The sequence below is a fragment of the Parasteatoda tepidariorum genome, chromosome X1 (assembly GCF_043381705.1).
Source record: "Parasteatoda tepidariorum isolate YZ-2023 chromosome X1, CAS_Ptep_4.0, whole genome shotgun sequence".
NCBI classification, from domain to species: domain Eukaryota; kingdom Metazoa; phylum Arthropoda; class Arachnida; order Araneae; family Theridiidae; genus Parasteatoda; species Parasteatoda tepidariorum.
The window spans coordinates 45,027,934-45,050,780 of NC_092214.1; the positions used below are offsets into that span (position 1 = coordinate 45,027,934).

General features: G+C 28.3%; 2 protein-coding genes across 10 annotated transcripts in view; one reads left to right on the forward strand and one right to left on the reverse strand.

The window, feature by feature from the left end:
• Window positions 1-749, reverse strand: part of LOC107457070 (adaptor protein complex 2, subunit alpha) — a 66,055-nt gene extending 65,306 nt beyond the window's left edge. Inside the window, exon 1 of one of the 4 annotated variants that reach the window (XM_016075126.3) lies at window positions 472-749. The gene's annotated coding sequence lies outside the window, so the exon portion shown is untranslated. Of the gene's footprint in view, window positions 1-310 lie in introns of all 4 variants that reach the window. The other 3 variants (XM_071187680.1, XM_016075124.3, XM_016075125.4) reach the window with 3 other exon arrangements.
• Window positions 750-7,980: 7,231 nt separating this feature from the next.
• LOC107457069 (Chondrocyte-derived ezrin-like domain containing protein) overlaps window positions 7,981-22,847 on the forward strand; it is a 102,736-nt gene continuing 87,869 nt past the window's right edge. For 2 of the 6 annotated variants that reach the window (XM_016075121.4, XM_016075123.3), the window contains exons 1-4: window positions 7,981-8,783; window positions 10,849-11,051; window positions 20,978-21,082; window positions 22,250-22,374. In XM_016075121.4, the coding sequence (XP_015930607.1) occupies window positions 10,890-11,051; window positions 20,978-21,082; window positions 22,250-22,374 (392 nt within the window). In that variant the 5' untranslated portion in view covers window positions 7,981-8,783; window positions 10,849-10,889. Of the gene's footprint in view, window positions 8,873-10,848; window positions 11,052-20,977; window positions 21,083-22,249; window positions 22,375-22,847 lie in introns of all 6 variants that reach the window. The other 4 variants (XM_016075122.3, XM_071187725.1, XM_071187726.1 and 1 more) reach the window with 3 other exon arrangements.

Sequence of the window (22,847 nt, forward strand, 5' to 3'; positions counted from 1 at the left end):
ACACCGAATATACAAAGCAAATATCTTAAATAATAATTTAACATGTGACGAAATTATTAAAATAAATTTACTCAATCCATTCTTATTACAAATAATAATTAATGACGACGAGGAGCTCTAGTACAAGTTCTTTTTGACATTTACGTCAGCACTCTCGCTTACGAAGCAACAAATCAAAATTTTAGAGGTATACAAAGATCTTCCTGAAAATTAAATGATTGTAAAGAAAGAATTCCATTATAAAGCAAATGTAGAGTATTAACACACACAAAAAAAGAAAATTTTAGAAAAATAAAAGCTTCTCTCTTACTACAAAGATGAACAGATATTTCGATAAACTTACGAAGTCACAAAGTAAAAATAATGGTAAACACTGCAGTAATGAAATGCGTTTCGATGAATAAGAACATAAATTTAAATTTTACTTAATTGTTTAAACCTGCTAAATGAAGTTCTAAAAAATATCCCAACCTATTAGAAAGATACACCCACTGCAAATAGTTCTGGTTCCGGTAAACTGAAACAAATAAGCGCCACCTCTTGGTACTCCAAGTAAACATCTACCAACTAATGCTGTTAGATTATGTTTCCTATTGCATAATGTGAGATTTATAAATATTAACACACAAGAGCTCAGTTATCAGAGCGACTTCTATTTTAAAAAAAAGTAACAAAAATACAATTAATCTGGTGTTAGTAATACTCTGTTCTAACTCTTTAAAGTACTATGTAAAAGAAAGTTTTAACACCGACACTGGTTTGGTTAACCGGCACCAGTTAAAATATATGATTTTAAATAAGAAATTATTATTTTTCCCATTGATGTGTTGTAGCAGCTCACAAAACCGAAGGATATTATTTTTTAATCAAAAGATATGCTGAGTAGCGGTAGGGGGTTCAATTCTCACCATAACATTTTCTGGTCAGGTACTTCTTATTTGTATCACTTTTTACAATTGATACTACTCAATTTGACACGGAATTTTAAACAATCATTTGTATGAAAAAAAGGACTTTTAGTGAACTGGGAGTGACATTACATCTTGATAAATTAATTTCTTTATTTTCACCCTAAAGTTTTAGATTCTTCACTAGTGTAATAATTTTATTTTTCCTATGCGTTTATTTTTTCTAGACTATTGTTTTTCTCCTTCTTTTTCAATATTTAGCAGGATATTAACAGAAAAAATATTAATCGTGTCCTGATTAAAAGTTTTAGAAGATTAATGCTGTATCTTGTCTTGATTAAAAGGTTCGGAATATTTCTGTACCGTGGCAGAGTAATCACCAAGTCTTGGCAGCCTGGATGGTTGAGCGTGTAAAGCTAAGCACAGATGGCGCTAAGGGTTAAAATTCGTCATAGACTTCCGGGTTACTACTTTCGATTGAGCAGAACTCTCTGTGGCATCAGCCAGATTAACTGTAACTGTGTGTTAACTGTTTAGTTTTAGTTTCAGTTTGTATTTATGTTTAGTTTCAGTTTTGTGTTTGTGTATCTCGAAAAGTTGTTATTAAATGTGTTTGCGAGATGCTAGATCCTGCTCATTTATTTAATATGTACTGAAATAATACACAACAACACACTCTCTACCAATTGTAACACTTTACATGATTTCACTATATGAGTGTGAAGAGTCACAGAAGAAGGACGTATGTTAGTTTCTGTCCTAATTTTCAAATAAATTAAAATATTTTAAGATAGGGAATTACAGATGGTGTTTTCTACACTGGGGAACGCTGCGAGCTCCATACCGCCTATACTTCCGGATTACTGTTTCTGGAGTATTTTAAAGCTATTTGGCTCACAACGTGATCATTGTGTTTTGAGATCCTTTCAAAAGTGGTATTTGATTAATTATTACTGAAAACAAAATTATCTGTTTGAAAATATCACCTCGCAGAATAAGCTGTAGTAAGCAGTTGCAAACTTTCTATCCGGAACTAAAACAGGTATTGAGCTCAAGATTGTTATTGTTTACATTTATATTGAAAACACCATCCATAAGATTCGTATCTGCAATCGAACGTCAATGCAATTCATGCTTGTTTAAGCAGTTCATCTTTCATGTAGTTTTTAAACGTTAATGCACCCGTTCTTAGTAATCGCATACTGTGTGAATGCTCCTTAAGGCCATCCTCTGATTCTTACAAATCCGAATGTCGTCGAGTCTTGTTGTAGTGCACTAGGCAGTACGAGACTCGACAGTACTGTCAGTAAGCGATGAGTGACTACTTTGATTAACCTGCTTAAGGACCAAAGGTATAGGGTATCGGTCCTCGCTAAATTGCTCTACCATAAAGTGCTCGACTTCTTGAACTGGTTGTCTGGCTACTAAAGAGGTGGAGCCATCCTTTTTTCAGAAGATCAAAATTATGAGAAATTGGTGATCGAAATGGACTGCAGGTGGTGTAGAGCAGAACTCTCTAACTATGGCAACACTTCGTATGCTTTCACCATTATCTTGGGGAGAGTCGTAGAGGAAGGAAGTACGTTAGTTTCTGTCTTGATTTTCATGCAGATTAAGATCTTTTAATTCTTAAAAATATATGGAAATAAAAATTACATTAAACACAGTTCTAAAGGAAAGTATCATAAATTTAAAAAATATTTTTATTAAATAAAAAGGAAAAATATTAAGAAAAGGGAAAATATCGTAGTACATTCCTATACAACTAAAAAGAGGAGGAGAGGAAAGGGTGAAGGGCCAATGGCATGAAACTGGTTTCTCCCCAAATGAACCCCTAAACTCGCAGCCTTCGAACGCGGACGGTGACGTCACTATTCCTATCTAGTCTATTCTATGCTTCCGTCCGATAATAAAACAAAATCCTAAACTCGCAACCCCCGAAAACAGCAGTGAAGGGAATCCCAGCCCTTGAACAAAGATTTGAACCCTCCCTCTAGGAAGTGACATTGTGTGTTGATAGTTTTAAGAAAGTGACCAATGGCTTTTGTTTATCCCTTAATCGTTCTCCCTTCGCTTGAGGGTCGTGACCTCTGTCACAGAGTTCGCAGCTTTGTTTTTGAAAGGGAATGCATTCTTCTTTCATTTTGACCATTACGTAGTCTAAAATAAATATCTATTTATTTTAATCTTCGATCTTTATTCAAGAATAAAATATGCAGTATTTGTTTTAAACTTGTTTGCATTATTGTATTTATTATAAGAGAATCGATTCACTTATAACTATGTTTACTAACCAGTTTGCGAAAAAAAGAAATATTCTTAAAATAAAAAATAACATCAGATTACAAATCAAATACATCTTTATTTATTACCGTTTCTAAAAATCATACTTTGAATGTTTCTTTAAATAGGTGTAATCGATTCAATCAGAAATTTCATCACTAGATTATGAAACTTTAGAAATTATATATGTATTATCGAGAGCTTTTAGACAAAATTTTGTAATTTGACAAAATTTTGCATCTTTCTATTTTTATTTATTTTATTATTTATAAAAATTTTACTATATTTATGATTATTTTATTACTTTTTATTATTTATAATTATTTTATTTTATATTTGCAATTGATAAAATGCATAGCTTTATACCACTGAAATCTTTTATTTTTAAAGGTACAATAAGTATCAAAATAACATGTAATAAATAAGCTTTAATGAATAGAAATAGCATTGAAACTAGCATTTTTTTAAATAATTGTTAGTTTAAATAATCTGAAAAAAAATTGCATTATAATTTTTAAAAAAATGCTTTTGAATTTTTCTCTTTCTTTTTTGTTATGACTTTTCTTTTTTTTGCAATTGCAAACTTATATATTTTAGTAAACAATATTGTATGCTAATAGTTTTTCAAAAACACACTATTTTCTTCTTTTTTATAATATTTTTTATAAAAAAATGCAATTCGCAACACAACAATGCAATATATTTTTTTTTCAAATTTAATAAATTATCTCTTTTTAGAAAATGGTATTTTCAATCGTTGTATTATATTGAACTAGATTTGCAAAAAAATTCTCTGCAATCAATTTTTTGCCTTATTACCCTTCTTACATTAAACCCAACTTAGAAGACAAGGATGTTAAGTAGTAGTACTTTATTTAGAATTTCATACTAGAATTTCTGGTTGCGCAATTTCACTTTGTCGTTCCAGCCATAAGGGAAATTCGTGATTTATTTTTATATCACAAATTCATGTTTGAAGTTTAATTCATTACAAATATTTTCAATACTTTCAATTAAACAAATTTTCAATTTCAAAATATCCTTAATTGTTTTTATATTTGATACTGGATTTTATTTTTTGCCTTATCATTCACCATTGTGTATGCAGGTAAATTATGAAAAAGTCATTCGGAAAAATATTTCTTTCAAGTGTCTCATAAATTTGGAAAATACTTTTTGAATTAGAATTAATTGCATCAATCAGGATAACTTAAAATATTATTTGAATAATACCAAAAAAACACTAGTATAATAATGATCAATGAATAAAACAGAATATATTAGTTAATACTTAAAAATTAATAATACTTAGCTAGTTATTAATACCTAGCTAATAGTGAAAAAAATGTCAAAACAGAGAAAAAAATTATGCTTGATTTTTTTTCTCCCTAAAATTTGTAATACTAACAATAAATATTTTCAAAAGTTCAAATGTCAAACAGCAGTTTAAGATATAACTAAAAGTTTTCTTCAGTCAAGCATTTTTTTAGAACAATTTCTAAAAAATTTTTTAAAACAACGTGATTTTAGAAGTTTTTTAATGTTCATTTTAACAAATTTTATTCTTAAAATATTACATAATTTTAAAAAAAAATTTCGAGTATAATTCGATATTATAGTTATAAGACCGGAAATACAAATAATTTTTTCTTGGAATATTTAGAATTGAAAAAATTAAAGGGGTAGTAAAATTAAGGAAATAAATAATAAAAAAAAGGTTTCTTTACTATGCATCTAAATTTATCAGCATTTTTGTAATAATTCAAAAACAATTTTATTGAAAAAGTTTCCTTTCTTAATATTCTGGACATTTTATTACGCTCTTATATTGAATCTAACTCAGAAGACAAGGATGCCAAGTCGTAAAAGCTTTGTCAGAACTTTTAGGAGTTAGAACTTTTAGTTACACAATTTCATTTCTGTCGGTCTAGTCATAAGGATTATTCGTGATATTACTTTATTACAAATTCGTGTTAGTAGTTTAACACGATGCAAATATCAATTAGTTTTCATTGCACACATTTTCAATAACAAAATTCTTTCAATTATTTTTCTGATTGGCGCAGGATATTTTTTCTTATAATTTACCATTCTGTATACAAATGAATTATAAAAAGTAATTCAAAAGAAATTCTCTTTTTTTACTCGTCGCATAAATTCGTTAAAATCTTTTTGAAGTAGAATTAATCGCATACATTAAGATAATCTGAAGTATTATTTCAATAAAAACAAATAATTATAGTTTAATAATAATAAATGAATATAACTGAATATCTTTAGAATAATTTAGCTGATATTCAATGGAGAATCTCAAAACAGAAAAGAAATTTATGCTTAAGTTTTTTTTCACCCTAAAATTTGTTTATCAATTTATTAAAGAGTAAGTATTCTAAAAAGGTCAAATGTGAAACAGAAGACTGAGAAATAACTAAAACATTTTTCCTATTCTATTACTTTTTTAATGCTATTTCTAACAAAAAAAAATTTAAAAAATGTGATTTTAGAAATTTTTTAATCTTAATCTTAACCAATTTTATTCCTAAAATAATACAAAATTTTTCAAGAAATAAGTTGTCAAATATATATGGTATTATAGACATGGTATCACAGATATGGTATTATGGATATAAAAGTAAAAATATCTTTTTGTCTTAGAAAATAAAAGGGGAAATTTCGCATTTTCAAAGATGAACAGAAAAATAAAAAAATAATAAAAAGGTTTCTTAATTATGCATCTAAATTTATCTGCAATTTTATAATAATTCTACAACGATTATATCGAAAAATCTTCCGTTCCTTCAAATCTCTAATAGAAGCAAATCTCTAATAGAAGTTCAGCGGATGAAAAATAAGTATGCAATTTATAGTAATTATTATTTATATTATTATTACATATTTAGTTATATATTATAGATTTAGTTATATATTATAGATTTAGTTATATATTATAGATTTAGTTATAGTAATCTAATCTATTTATTATGTACTAATCTCAGCTATAATTCACCAATTTTTTTTAAAGAAAAAATTGCAAAATTTTACTAAAAAACGAGGTTTTCTTTAATCTATGATGCATTTTTTTCTCCAAATGATTTGAAAATATTACAACGTAGTTAAAATAAAAGTTACTAAAAACACGGCAATAATTATACTAAACGTATTTTGGTTAAGAATACATAAAAATTTGGAATAAAGAAATTTTCTCGTTTTATTTAAAGTTGTGCAAGATTATTGTAGATTTTATTATAAGTTCTGCAAGAAACAAATTATTTAATCGATTTATTACACGAAATAATAAATTTGTGAGAGAAAAATTACGTCTGAAATATATTAATAAAATATCTAGGTAAATGATTATAAAAAAATCGTAAAATATCTGGATAAAAAATATCTTTGAAATCGGAAATCTAATTTAATCCCAGCGTTACACGCATCCTATTTGAACATTCGAATCGCTTTTACTAGCAAATTGTTAGGTGAAAGACATCTGATAGATGGGAGGAACGGTGAAGATCGCAGCCAGTTAGCAAAATCCGTTCGAAAGCTCTAGGTTACAGGTTTTCCCTAGGAGTAAAACGGGAAGTCAAAATTACGCCATTTTTCTATCCCTAGCTCGTTCGATGGTTACCAGTTTAGAGCTCCTGGGCGTATTCCAGCGTTGCGATCTCCTATTGTCTTATGATTTTCCTTAGAGATGGTGTTTTCAATATAAATGTAAACAATAACAATCTAGAGCTCAATACCTGCTCAAGTTCCGGTTAGAATTTTTGCAACTGCTTTCAACAGCTTATTCTGAGAGACGATATTTTCAAATGGATTATTTTGTTTTCAATAAAAGAAGTAAATTAGATAATTTCTGAGCTCAAATCTGCAGCATTTCATAAGATGTTATTGTTATTAAGTAATTCTGGTGAGTTTGAAGTGAAAATTTGTTTGAGTTATTAATAGATATATGGATGGTGTTTTCAATAGAAATGTAAACGATCTCGAGCTCGGCGCCTACTCTCGTTCCGGTTAAAAAGTTTGCAGCTGCTTACTACATGTTATTCTGATAGGCGATGTTTTCAAACGGATAATTTTGCTTTCAATAAAAGAAATAAATTAGATAATTTCTGAGCTCAAATCTGTCATATTTCATAAGATATTAATGTTAATATGTAATTCTGGTGAGTTTGAAGTGAAAATTTGTTTTAGTTTTTTAGAGATATATTGTTAAAAAAGGTGACATGGTTGCTAGATTTTGAATAACTCGCTTTTTTGGCAGTCTTGATATGGCCTCTTTCCATAAGTTTATTACTGTTTGTTCTTGTTGCGAGCTGTGCACCATTTTACGTTAGTGTTAACACTTTTAGCATTGTAAACACTAGTATTGTTAGCATTGTAAACACTAGTAATAAGTAATCAAATACATTGTTTGCAAGAATCTCAAAACACAATGATGCCAAATGGCTTTAAAATACAACGGAAACAGTAACCCGGAAATTTAGGCATTACAGAGCTTGCAACGTTCCCTAGTGTAGAAAACACCATCCATTGTTAAAAAAAAGGTGACAGGGCTGCCAGATTTTGAAAAACTCCCTTTTTTTGGCAGTCCTGATTTGGCCTCTTTCCATTTGTTTTTTACTGTTTGTTCTAGTTACAAGCTGTGCACCATCTTACGTTAGTGTCAGCACCTTTAGCATTGTAAACACAAGTAATAAGTAATCAAATACCACGTTTGAAAAAATCTCAAAACGCAATGTGAGCCAAATGATTTTAAAATACACCAGAAACAGTAACCCGGAAGTACAGACGGTATGGAGCTTGTAGTGTACTAAACACCATCCAGAGATGCTTTTTAGACAGTCGCCGATAGCTCATTGTACAACTCGAATGTGACGGAAATAAAGTACCAACCAAACACCGTCGAAGAAGACTTAAGCCCTGATTGGTGTAATATATTCTCCTCCCGAAAACTCGCCTGTTTAATCATCTTTTTAATTCGATTTCTATCGAATTCGCATTAACCAAATGCTGTAAGAATAATTCATTATGGAGTTTATCACCCAATTGATTGTACCTAAAGTTTGTGACGCTACGTGCCTGTGTCCCATATGCATTGTACAGGATCCCGCCTTTTTTCTGCAGTCCCTAGTACTTTGGTAACAGTTATCAAATGCGAATATCTGTGACTGAACACTGTTCTTTTTATAGAGGGTGCTGATTCTCGATGGTACTGATAGAATGATGTTTTGATGTTATTTAAACCGAAAGTAGTCGCTCTTGAATTTGCGTTTCGTTATCCCTAAGTTAAATGTACATCTGTGGAAGTGTTTGCCGAGGAGAGAAATGAATCCGTAAATTATTTCATGTTCGAAAATCAAGATCTTCACTTGTTGCTTTTTTTAAAGTGATGTTTGCAATCTTTTAAAGTTTGTGAAAAAGATATCAACAAACGCATGCTATATTAAAGTATTAGAAATTATAATTAATGTGTGATACATGGCTTTGATATTGTCACTTTTGATTTTTAAATTACATTCGTCTCTAATGAGTTAGCATAATGTTTCTAAAGTGTGAGTGTCGTAAGTTTTGCAAGAAAACTTCATTTAGGTGAGCGAGCTTAATGAATTATTGAATATTATCATGAGTTTCACCCAGGAGAAATCGTTGAAAAACTTCTAGTTCAGGTTTCTTACAAAGTAATTTTGTAACAAAAAATTGTTTTATTTAAGATCTTTTACTTTTGCAATAGATTAATTATTTTGGATTGTTTCCCCTCTTATCAAAATTATTTTCCTAGCCATTATATATTTTATAACAAAGTAGGTTCTAAATTACTATGGATAATATATTTTGCACCACCTATGTAAATTTGTTTTCTGTTATATTTTTGATTATTTTAGAAAAGTAACACTTGCTTTGAAATGCTTGTACCAGCAAGTTATATATCAAATATAACAAAATGAGAATAAGGTTAGCACGTTTTAATATTATATGCAAATTGTAACAGTCTAACTTAGAAAGCTTCTGGTTATTTTATTGTGTATTTTGTGTATTATTTATGTGTGTATTTTTTCTTATTATAACTGATTTCTTATTGTTTCAGTCATTTCTCATTAAATTTAATCTGGTTCACAAATATTATTTAAAACTAGGAAAAATTCATTGTGATTGTCAGGAATTAATGTAGGATTGGCAAGGTATTTGTCATTAGGGTTTTAGAGGCTCTAAGCCATAGATTTCAGGTTATTAAAAATTTTTTTTTACTGTGATTAGGACTTGCATGGGAAAGAATGAGGGATTTTTCATTTTTATTAAAAAGCAGGAATATTCCCCCGTAATATTAAGATTTATTTTATTCAACTATGTTGCTATTAATAACATTTATTAGATAAAAAACATTTTTTTCTTAAATTGTAATTTTTGTTTATAAAAATTATCAACAATTATCTAAAATTGATTCATTTAATGGGATAGAAATAATTTTCTATGTATGAAAAATTTTTTTAAAAAAGAAATTACAAATTGAAAATTTTTTTTCTTCACATTAAAGCGAAACTATCTAATCAAATTTATTCTGATAATTTCTGGATTGAGAAATCGAAGGTCTGACTTCTAAGGGAAGGATAAAACAATTATCACTGAAAAGTCAATTGCATTTATGATTGTTACTTATATGTAAAATAAGAGCAAATAACATTAGGGTGCTTAAGCAAAATTTTGGATTAACAACAATTGCATAAGTATAGTGAAACAATTGTATTCCATGAAGAATCATAAAAGAATAATGGGAATTTTAATGAATTTTTAACAGGCTCAAAAATTGTAATTTAGTATATACCCATTCTTAAAATCGAACATTGTGATACATATAAACAATATTAATTTAATGGATAAAAAGAAGAAAAAAAAGTTCAATTTTGTTACTAGCATACATATGGTTCAGAAAGCATTATAGCATTTAAATTCAATGTTTCCATAGATAATTAAACGCTAATAACACTAAAAATTTTTATATTATTTTCCTGAAGCTATTTCTATCTGTTTCTATTATTTAAGAATGATCCAAATCTGTTCCAAGGAATGAAATCTCTTAATTTTATGGATTATTACTTTTATTTCTTAAATAAAACAACTCATCATTTTTAGAAATTTATTTAATTATTTCTTAAATATGTAAGTATTAAAATTTCGTGAAATGGACTTGAAAAGAAATATGTAATTTTTTCTTTTATGAAATTAAATTTTTTTTTTTTTTAAAAGCAGAAACAGACTACAATCAATAAAAGTACGCCTGGTCTTTTTTCGTGCTAGAATTTCAAGTATTTTTACATGAAGTTAAAATCATCCCTGAAAATCAAATTTTGCTTGAATTGAAAATTTGTTGAATCCAACCCTGGTCAAATTTGCAATTAAAATTAAATTGAATTTTTATTATGTTTTTTTTTTTTTTNTTTTTTTTTTTTTTTTTTTTTTTTTTTTTTTTTTTTTTTTTTTAATTTTGCCTATTTTTTGTAAATTGCATTTTGGTGAATTTGAATATTTTGATGTTTCAGTTTGAGTTCAAATTAAAAAAAATCAAATGCATTAATATTTTGTATGTTGCATAGTAGGCATGGCATACACTAATTTTCTTGTTTATAACTATACTATTAATTTTTTTAAATTGCTTCAGGTTTAAAATGCAACATCATGAAGTTTTGAAAAATATTTGAAATGTCCTTTCATGGTGGTGGTGGGGCTTCCCTTCCCCACTCTCACAGCAGTCCCAGTGGCATGTATCCAATTCCATCGTCACCTGAAAACAGAAATGTTGGTAAAAGGCTTCCAGTTCAAGTTCATTTCCTTGATGATTCTTGTGCTTCTTTTAACATTCAGGTATAAACAAATGTATCAAATGTTTTTTAATCTGATTGCCTATGAAAAACGCTCAAAATTTTTCCCTCCGCTTTGTTGGAAAGCATGTTCCAATTTTACATTAGGTCGAAGGCAAAATATACATAAGAAATTGAAATTGTTTAACTTTTAGCAAAGTTTAAAAACCCTGCCCTGCTAATCTGAATCGTGCAAATTGAAAAATCGAGATACTCTAACTAATAACATATATGACATTTGTAAATCTTCTGAATATGGAAATTGGAAAAATATCAAAAGAACTGTATAAAATAAATATCATTTGTCTATCGTATTGCTTTCAAATTATTAGAGATTTATGATACAGTGGCGCTCACGTACTTAAGGACCGTGTTTTCAAAATAAATGCGTCATTATATTGGATCATTATATTATGTTTCGATCAAGATATCTATAATGACGAATTCTACCTTAGTTGAACTTCAATCCTCAAATAATTCATTCGTGTTCACAAGTGTTTCATAAAAGTTTATTTAGAAAATACATTTTGTTAAATTTCTTATACTTAAGGACAGTTTGTCTAATCATGAGTTACTGAATGATTACAATCAATTTATCGATCAATGTAAGTGTAATTTACTACATTATCTTTGGCTGATGCTTTAAAACATTATATTAATATTTTTCTAAATTTTTTTAGTACAAAATTCAACATTATTATGAGTAAAGGTAAAAATGTTAGCAATGAACAGAGATGTCGAAGGGATACTCTGAGAAAAGAAGGTTTAAGCTTTAGAGAAATTGGTGGGCAGTTAAAATTATCAAAAACAGCAGTTTTCCCAGTATTGAAATCTATTCAAGTGACCAAAAGTATTGAAAAAGCATCCCGAAAACCACGTCCTCGCAAAACTACCGAACGAGAAGATCGAATTATTCATCGAATTTCTGAAGCTGATCGTCACAAAACCGCCCCGGACATCAGAAAAGAATTCGCTGAATTAACAGGCAAGCACGTAAGCCATAATACCATCAAACGGCTTTTAAATGAGTTTTGGCTTATGTAGGAAAAAACCGTTGATGTCAAAGAAGAATATAGCAGCTCGATTAGCTTTTGCAAAAAGACACCGAAACTGGACATCGGCTGGCTGGAATCGAGTTATATTTACAGACGAATCGAAGTTCAACAGAATGGGCTCAGATGGCAAAAGTTATGTGAGGCGTCGAGTCGGTGAAGAATTTAATGTACGGTGTACAAAATCAACTGTAAAAGGTGGATTGACTTGGTGATTGAGCAGGTTGCCATTACACGTTCAGGATGTGGTCCAATTCACAAAATCGAAGGCATCATGGATCAGCATGTGTATGTGGACATTATCAAGACTGTTTTTCTGCCTTATTACAGGAAACTTCGCTCAAGAAAACCAATCATGCAAGCCGATAATGATCCAAAACACATGAGCAAAACTGCGAAGGCCTTCTTGTCAAGCAAGAAAATTAAGGTTTTGCAGTGGCCTTCCCAATCACCAGATCTCAACCCTTTCGAGATGCTGTGGATAAATATGTGAAATAGCAAAAACCAAAAAATTTAGGTGATTTATGGAAGTGTGTCGAAGAAGGCTGGGCAGCTATACCTCCTGAGCGATATCAAAGATTAGTAGATTCGATGCCTCGTAGATGTGAAGCAGTAATTGCCCCAAAAGGCTTACTGACTAAATACTAGCTCCAAATCTTTATTTTTTGTTACATTTTTTACATTGTTATTAATTTTATTAACGATTAAGAAATATTTATTTTGTTGTCCTTAAGTATGCGGAATGCATATTTTTTCTAAAATGTTACATAATTTAAGTATAACAGTTAGATAAATGATTTTAATTGTGAAAATATATTAAAAATAAGTTATTTGTTCCAATACATAATTATCAATTCAAAAAACTTATGCATGAACAATAAGTTTTGGATTTTACTTTCCATAAAGACGTCCTTAAGTACGTTAGCGCCACTGCATGTTGTAGTGAAGCAATGAATTAAAAAGTTATTGACTTACATTTTCATAATGATATTGTGTCACAAACTTAAATGTGTATCCTAAAAGTGCACAAGAAAAAGACTCATGATTGGAGAAGATGCATTTGATGTAATAACTATGAAGTATTAAATCTCAGTTATGCTTTTAAAATCCCCTAGATACAAATTGTAATATAGTGGGTAAAGTGATGATTTGATGACACAGTTCATGTTAATATTGATATAGTTAATACTTCTGCATACAAGCACTTATAATTTCTATTCCTACTTTCCAGATTGACAAGTTTTTGACAATTGCTGCTTTTATCCGATTTTAACCAAGGTTTTACCCTTCAGGTCAAAAATCCATTTTTGGCATAGTTATTGACAATTTTCAAAGACCTAAAATTTTGGTGTAAAAAATTATTATTAGAATTGTAAAAAAAAAAGTACAGTAGAGAACCATTTATCCGGTATCCAGATAACCGGGAAAAACTTTGTTCGATTTTCCCGCCATTTTAAACTAGGACGAAAAAAGCGGAAATTAGACTCATCCTTGAAGTTGAGTAGAGGAAAATGTAAGGAAGGGGAAATTTTTTCCCCCTGTTTACCCAGAGAAACGTCATTTCCTCCGTGACCTTGATGGCAGGGAAGGGAGGAATGTTTTATTTTTTCCTTTAGGCCGTCAATCAAACTCAAGGGTGTGGCATGCTGATTTCGTTTTCTGCTTGATTTACGAGGGGAGTGGGGAAAATGCATTGCATGCATATCAGTGAACAGATAAAGAAAAGAGAAAAATATATTTATTTGACATCGACTAATAAAAATAAAATCTTTTTCTTTTGAATAAATTCTCATTCTTTGGAAGTGCGGTATCAATTGCAAGTTTTTCTTGGTGTGGAATCACATCTGCTGTAATTAAAAATCTTGTTTTTATCAAAAAAAAAAAATAAAATAAAAGGAGAATTGTTTATTAATTTAAACATAGGATTATTTTATGAAGCAGATTGCAGTTTTGTTTTTCTGATTCCACTACGTTTGATTTTTTTTCTTTTCGCGATAAATTTCGCACTCAATAAATTAATTCTTTTTATTCATAAATTTTATCATTAGGTTTTTTTTTTTAAATTCCGTTGATCTTGCCTTGTTCCGGGTTTTAATATTTATGCTAGTGCCTTTTTTAACTATCGTTTCGGTTCGATAATTTTCAAGTGTTTTTATTTAGATTAATAAGTTTTCCTTTTATTTTATCGTTTCCCCCCGTATAATTAGGTATGAAATATATTGCGTTATTTAATCATTGGTTTTGTTTATATTATTTAATTTAGGAATTGTAATTATTTTTAAAAAATAAATATGAGAATTTTGTATTTTTTAAACTTGATTTTCTTGTCTAAACTTGCAAATTTTTTTATTCTTTTAAATGTTATATTTCTACCATTTTTTTTTCTTTTTAAAGTTAGGAGTACCTTTCTTTTTTCTCTTACTTTATGCATTACACTTTTTCCTTGTACTTCGGGTTCGATAAAACATCGATTAACGACACTTTTTGGTCGATCCAGAAAACCGGGAAATTCAGATATCCGGGATAGCGATTGTCCCGAGCATCCCGGATAATTGGTTCTCTACTGTACATATAAAATGAAAGTTTACAATTAAATTATGTTTTTTAATCATTTTTAACATTACACCTTTTTTTTTTGTTTAACATTACTTTCCAAACCCTGAAATTTTGGTGTAGAAAATCATAATCTGTTGTGAATATTAAGAAATTATAAATAAATATGTGTTAAATTGCTATTTATCTTATCTGTTAATTTGTCTAATTATCGAAATAAAAATACGAAAACAATCATCTTAAAAAAACACATCACTTTTTGCATTATGTTTAAAACCAATTTTTATTTATTCCCATTTTAACTCCTTCATTCCCCAAAGCATGTGATTATAAAATAATAGTTTTGATGCCCTCTGTACAAGGCCGGATTTACGTATAAGCTAAATAAGCTGTAGCTTGGGGCCCCCGAGATGACCAGGGCCCCCAGATCCTACTTTCCCCCCTCTTTTCTAAAATCTAAATCTAATCGAAGTATTTACAAACATAGAATAATTGTTACTCTTCACTTTTCTAACCAAAAGAGGAATAAAACGGTCTTTTGACTGGTGAAAATATACCCGCTTTAGTACCTGCCACCCACGGAGTTGTTAAATAGCTGTCTCACTTTACACGGAGGGAAAATAATTTTAGCTTCTTTAAATTGCCTATGACTCTTTTGTCCTTACTTATCACAGATATCCACAGAAATATCAGATATCCACAGAAACACAGTTTTGTCTGATTTCTGATCATAAATTGCTTGGAACAACAAATTTCTAGGGCTGTAAATAAGGAGAGAGTCTTGTTAGTATTTCTTTGGGGACACCCTGTCTTGAGATTTCTTTTGCTCACATTGTCGTTAAAGTGATCCTCCTTCAATTCTAATTTTTCTTTTTTACAAAATTTAGTTATTTTTTCTAATTTATTATAGAAGCTTTTTCTTCTTTTAACTATCTTAAATGTTTCAACTAGCGTAATTGTTTAATTTACTTAATTGTTGTAATGGATTTTATTTTATTTTCCAAATTAATGGTACATGATCCCGTGAACTACAAACTTCTAAATCCAAATTTTCGTAGGATATTTAAGAATAGATAAATTTTTCTCTTTTGGAGGTAAGAAAATGTTTTTATTAAATCAACTTTGGTTGTGGTTAGGGAAAACATGGAAGGTTTGCACCGTTTTTTATTTATACATTTTTAAGCGTAATAAATTTCAAATTATTAATTATTTAATAGCTTATAATATTTGCCCCCTGTTTACATCAATATTTTTTACTTGAATTAGAAACTTAGTAAAATTAAAAAATATGTTTTATAAAAATAATTTTTTAAGGGCTAAAGAGCTCTGTCAAACCTCCTTACTAAAAGGTAATTTGACTTGACCCACTTTATTCTGATGGATGAGTATTTAAAGAACCAACAAAGCAATATATAAGTGTCTAAAAATTGTGATAATTTTGTTTAAAGAAACATCAAATCTAATAGTTATTTACTAATGAAAAGTAAGAAATTTGAAGCAACATTGTTAAAATGAATAGTAAGATTGATTCAGTAATTTGAACTATATGGAGAGAAATCTATCTTTTTTATTTATTTATTTAGTTCTTTTTTAATATTTTATGATTTTTGACAGACCAAGCTGCCAAAATTCTTGATTTGGTCTATTATGGATGAAAGTGAGGTAACAGATGTTATTATATTTTAATTATACTTACTGCTAATAGACAGAAACAACATGTGATTTTGCTTGATAGAGCATTGAAATCGAGTGATCATGACCGAAACAAATGCTTAAGTAAGAAAAAGGAAAAGAAAAAAAAATAATTGTTCAAACCTCCTGTATGACCAAATTTTTCATGTTTCCCTTAAATATGAAATATGTTTATTTTGTAATATTCGTACAGAAAATTTCTTTTATTTAGTTAGCTAATGATTTTATTGTTTATTGATCATACTTGTTTCTATTTTTAATTCCTTGATTTTTGTTGTTATTATGTGTTTAAAGTTAATATGGCTTTTAAATTTTTAAATCAAAGTCGAAACAACTTCTTAAAATTTTAAATCGAAACTATTTATGACATTTTGACAACTTTGTTTTAATTTTAAACGTGTGCATGTAATTTAATAAAATAAAAACAAATAAAAAATAAATTAAAAAAACATAAATAAATAACTGATAATACAAAAAACTTCGTTGTCATTAGAAGGGAACATATCATCTTTCAAGCAATTTCAGTATTAATAAATTATTTATAAATAAAAATTTTTTTAGTTTAAAAGGTAAAAAAGTTCTTTTTGCCCCTTCATTCGATTTTCAGACTATTTAATATCTGTATCTGAGGATCAGAATTCCCTTTCATTTTACCTTAAAATTTTACAAATGATATATTTCTTGCTTTCATGTGATATGCAGCAGTTTTAAATGGCACTTAAGAATATCTAAAAAAATTACTAAATTGTCAATTCAAAAAACAATTAACTAATACTTTTGAATATGAATTTAAATAACTAAAAACGTTTGTTCTGCTATCTCATTTTATATAGCACTATTTAGAGCAGACAGCTTCGTATTGGTGTGATGATGACGTAATAAAAGATGCATGCAGAAAAAGCAAATTTCATTTCAGTTAAAATCCTTAATGTCATATTTTTAAACTCTTCGAAAAATGTAGTAAAAAAGTATACAAATTAACTGTCGCAGAAAAATTAATATTAAGTAAGAACGAAACAAAAATGAAATTGAAATATGTTGAATCACTAATGAGACAGGCGAGATGAAAGACATCGAAGCCTATTTGATTGAATAGTAAAACTAGAAGGTGTTTCTAAAATTTTGAAATCTATCAGGCTTTAATTTTTTTTCTGTCACAAAATTTATCAGTAATTAAAAATAATAAATTCGTTAGATTTCAAAAATGGTTCTGTTTTTTCGTTGATTAAATATTAAGCATTAACAGATATTTATCTTTTAAAACATTTCATTCTATAATAAAATAATTATTCTACAATTGTAATTATCTAAAACTAATTGATATGAAGCTATAGTGTGTTCCATTGATATGTTGAATGCTGATTTTGGCTGGATGTCCGAAACCCGTATCATATTTATTCTCTCTGATATTTAATAGACCCTTTAAAAAATCCTTAAAAATATAAGCCAAAAATTTACATAAATAATGACAATCTTGCACTAAAATTTAACAATTGTACTTAAAACAATTAAAAAGAAAGCAAAAATAATGAAGAAATATTTTTAATATAAACATCAATTAAATAATATCAGCTTACGAAATGTTCTTTTTATTATTTTTTATTTTTACATACAGTATTATTATAACGGCCCTCACCGAATCCAGGTTGTAGGGACTGCTGGATTGGGTTCAAAATGACAAGGCTACGGTGTTGAATATTAGTAGTGGTAAACTCGAAATTGGGTCAGCTGTGCAATGATTGTTATTAAATAAACTAATAAATTTGGCTGGGATAGCCTGGTTGATAGGGAGTTGGACTCATGTTCGTGAGAATAGGAGCTTGAATCCAGCCAGCAGAAGAATACCCATGTATAAAATGGTGACTGGTGCATGTTAAATCTGTCAGGGTCACAAAGTTCTCCAAGTTCTCATAACAAATAAATACATCTGGGTACTGATAAAGCAATTCCCTTGTCTTCTGGATTGAGTTCAAAATTACAAGGCTACGATAGTCGTTAACTCAAAATTGAGTCGGTTGTTCAACGGGGGTTATAAAAAAAAATAAAACTAATAATCAAATTGTATTTTCATGTTTTCTTTCTAACTCTTTGCATATTTTCTACACACATTCAAAATTTCATGTTTCTAAATCTTATAGATTTTGTGCCGCAAAGCAAAATGTAACGTAAAGAAAAACAATTGTGAAAAAAATTGGCAAAAAATCATTAAAAATTGCAAATAAATTATATTCAAAATGAATTTTAAAAAAAAGCTCTGTTAAATATATAGTGGCCCTTCCAGCATGCCAAATTTTTACTCAGTTCTTAAAATGTATTTCTGTTCTAACTTTTTTCCCTCATTTGAAAAATATGTGAAATAAAAGAAAGGTTCTACATTATAGTCTCATCACGATCAATATATTTAACAATCAAGTTATATTATCAAATTTTTTAATAATATAATGCTAATACTCAACAATAAAAAATAATGACAGTTTACTTTAGGTGTACAGAAATGGAATTGAACTTATAAGGTCACCATCATTTTCAGTAGCTTAGGGCCCCACCAAGCTTAAATCCGGCCCTGCCTCTGTATAACAAGTTTATTTTTCACTTTTGAGTGAACAAGACCTAAATTCTTAAATATTTTTTCAATTGATGCTGAGCTGCATGTACTAGAATGTAGACTTACCAAAAATATTAAATTGTTTTGTGAAACACAAAGCATTGTGTAGCAATAGGAAATTAAAAAAATTTTTTTTTTTAAATATCTAACATAAAGATACGGCAAACAAAAGCAATCACCTAAAAAGTGATTAAATTTTTTTTTGAAAAACGAGTTAATTAACTCAGCACCAAAATCCAAAATTTTAAAAATAATATTGCTGTTATTTATGCTCTAAAATGCAAAATTTTATATCAAATCAAAAGTAATTATGTAACCAGTTACTGATTATCATGTAATTTTTCAAACTAAAATAGTAATTTTTGTATGTTAAGGATCTACTATGTGTTTCTACTTCACAGTTATTGTTATGTTTCAAAGGGCTCTAGCTAGATTAGATTATAATATAAACATAGTGATTCCAATTGTAAAAGTTTATTTTCTTTTCTAAATAATTTAAAAAGTCATGTTACTGATATATTTGTTATAAATCACATAATAGTATTTATTAAAAGAAATGGATTGTTAATGTATGTTCTCAGTAATTTTAATTGCTAAACTAGTTAGTTTCTCAAGTAATAATTGTTTCCTTTATGTGAACTAAAGAAAAATATAATTTCTAGTTTTATTTTTTCAATTGGTAATTTTACTTTTTACTAAATGTTAAGTATCGATGTAATCATTCATATATTAATAAATTAGTACACAATTTTATTTCAAAACATGGTTATTTATTATCTTAAATTGTCTGGAATTTATTATTAAACAATTGCACACTCGTAAAATTTACTCGCGTGGAAATTCAACTTTTTTGCCTTTTGGCCAATCTCATCCCTGCTATAACAACTTAATACATCTGGGGGTACTGGAATGAAGATTGATCGTGCTCTGGTTCAGATCAAAATTATGATCTGTGGATGGATGGTTTGTGAATGCGTCCTCCCTGTAAAACTGGTTGTGACGTATGTGTGTGGCAGAACTCAAATTCTTGGCCATAGATGGCGTCGCTGGAAATCAAGAAGACTGATACCCCTCTGTCTTAATGTAGGCTTGTTAGTATTGACAAGTGGTATAAGACATTAAAGAACTTACATACTTCCACTAAGACGGGAAAAGTTTGTCAGTCGACTTATGTGGATCTGTGTGATTGGGTAGTAAAGACATGGGATGGGGTAAGAATCGAAACTGTGACAAATGTAAATTGTGATTTTAGCAAGGTTTCAATACTGCCTCATTGTAGAAAAAATGATTCCATATATACAAATATTATTGACTTTGTAACTTATTCTGTCAGATGAAAAAAAACAAAATAGAAAATGTAATTTGAATTTGGATCTGAATACATTAGAATTATTTAATTCTGATTTTGACAGCTTTGAGCGATTTGGATGAATGAATATTTCATGTTTATTTATGGTATAATTATATGTTTTTTTTTCTTAAAAATAACGGTTAATTTTAAAAGGTTTGTAATTTTCTTTTTTAATAATATTTCCCTTTTTTAATGCAAATTATTTTATTACCTATTCATACTTAGCCTCATACTACAGAACGATATATTGACGCTAGTAATATGCCAATGTTCATTATGCACCAATGCGAATAATATATTGAAAATTGTGTTGCATTAAATTTAATTTTAAATTTTATCTATTCCATTATTAGTTACTGTTAATCTAGTCATTTTAGTTGATCTAATTGGTCAACTTTAGTTTCTTCCATTTGTTCTGGACAAAATGCAAACCTTGATTGAAACCATTAAATGCCAAGCAAGTATATTGTAGTATGTAGTATAGTATATATTTGAACTTGAATGAGTAAATTAAATTGATTAAAAATTTGTCATCAATAAATTACTGAGGCAAAATATTAATGCAATGCTTTTATTTAATGAATTATTAGTTTATTTTTTATGAATTTAACTACTAAACTATGTATTAATTAATTAAATATCTAACTATATATTTTTATTTGGTATAAATTTTTCAGTTTAAAGCCATGGGGAGAGTGTTATTTGATCAAGTTTGCAAGATGTTAAATCTCTTAGAAACAGATTATTTTGGATTGGAATATGTCGATTGCACTGGTACAAAAGTATGAAAAATTATGCTAATGTTTCATTTGTACATACATATATAATCAAATTATGTTTCTTAGATGCTATTATGTTGCCAACATCTTTCTTTAGAACTTTATAAACTGTCTCAAGCCCATTAAATGAAAATGTTTTTGGGAGACATGCTAAGTTGTGTTGTTTTGTGTGTTAGTTTTAATTTATCACACTCTTTTTTTTAATCTTATTTATTCTTTCATAGGAGTTATTCAAATAATATGTATGCATCTAAGTATGATTTGCTTATTATTGTTGATAAGAGGGGAGGAGATGTTTGAGAAATGTTTACGTAAGACACTAAAATATACTTTTTGGGGAAAATTTAAGTGCAGGAAAGGAAAAAAATTTGTAAAATTTTAAATTCAAAGTTAAATTTAGGTAAAGGAAAAGGCAGAAAAAATTTATTCAAGGAGTTTCAAAAGTTAAATTTTGATCACTGAAGCAAAGCATAAAAAATTCGTAAGGAGTAAAAAACTTTCAGCAAATGAACTTATAAACAGGGGCCGATGCGCCCACTTTAAGCTTGGGGGAGAATTTTTACACTAAATAAAATGAATCGTTTGGGGGGGGGGGAATTTAGATGAGAGAATTAGTTTTTTTTTTAAGTACATAAATAAAAGAAGCTAACATCGAGGGGGGAAGTTAGCAAATTTTTTTTTTGAGGGGGGATGAATGCACCTAAGAGCTTGGGGGTGCACTTCTTATGAATGCAATTAAGTATGTTAAAGGCATGGAGGTTTCCAAATGAGTAAATAACGAGGTGGCCCAAGATTCATACCGAGTAGAAGAAAATAAGAATGATGCTATGTCATAAAAGATATTGAAAAATGTCTAACAACTTTATGATTATCTAATTAGATGCTTAAATCATTTTATGCTGAAATATTTCTGTTTAAACTATATTGATCTGAAAAGTTTTCTACTTGAATTTTTAGAAACTTTGTTTAAAAGCATATTAATGATTTTTCTAAATAAATTATAATTTTTAAATCAGAAGAAAATTTTTAAACTCCTCTCATTCTTAGAAATTTTTTATACAAATTAACTTATTGTTATATATATGTTTGTCAATTTATATTGTTATATATATGTTTGAATTTATACAAGATTTGATTTAAGGTTACAAATCTTTTAATTATTCTTTCCAGTTTTGGTTAGATTATGAAAAACCTATTTGTCGTCAAATGGGCTTGTCAATGATTAATCCAATCATGTGTTTTTGTGTGAAATTTTATACACCTGACCCTGCTCAATTGGAAGAAGAATATACCAGGTATTTTACTTTTTGTTGATCTTATATATAATTACACGCAATACTTTTATTTTTTAATGACGCAATTAGTTTAAGAGTTATATAAATTATGCATTGCTTTATTAGTTAATTGTTAATAAAAATGAATGTGAAATATAATGAATAAAAATGAAATGAAATGTTAATAAACATGAACAAATGAAGCGTGATTTAAAAAAATAATGAGCAATTTTTTGCCTTGCATATTAAAATACATTTTATTTATTGCTTTTTTAAACTCAAACTCATAATTAAAGATTGATCCCTCCCCTATTAGCGTTATTTTTCTTAAATTTTTAATTAAACATTTTTTGACAACATAGAAATTTTTAATGGCATTTTATTCACTTTCGATTGCATACTTGTTTTGAAATTATTTAAATTTAATTGAAGTAGAGAAATTTTTTGTATAAAAATTGCTATTTTACAAATCATTGTGAAATGCATTTATGAAA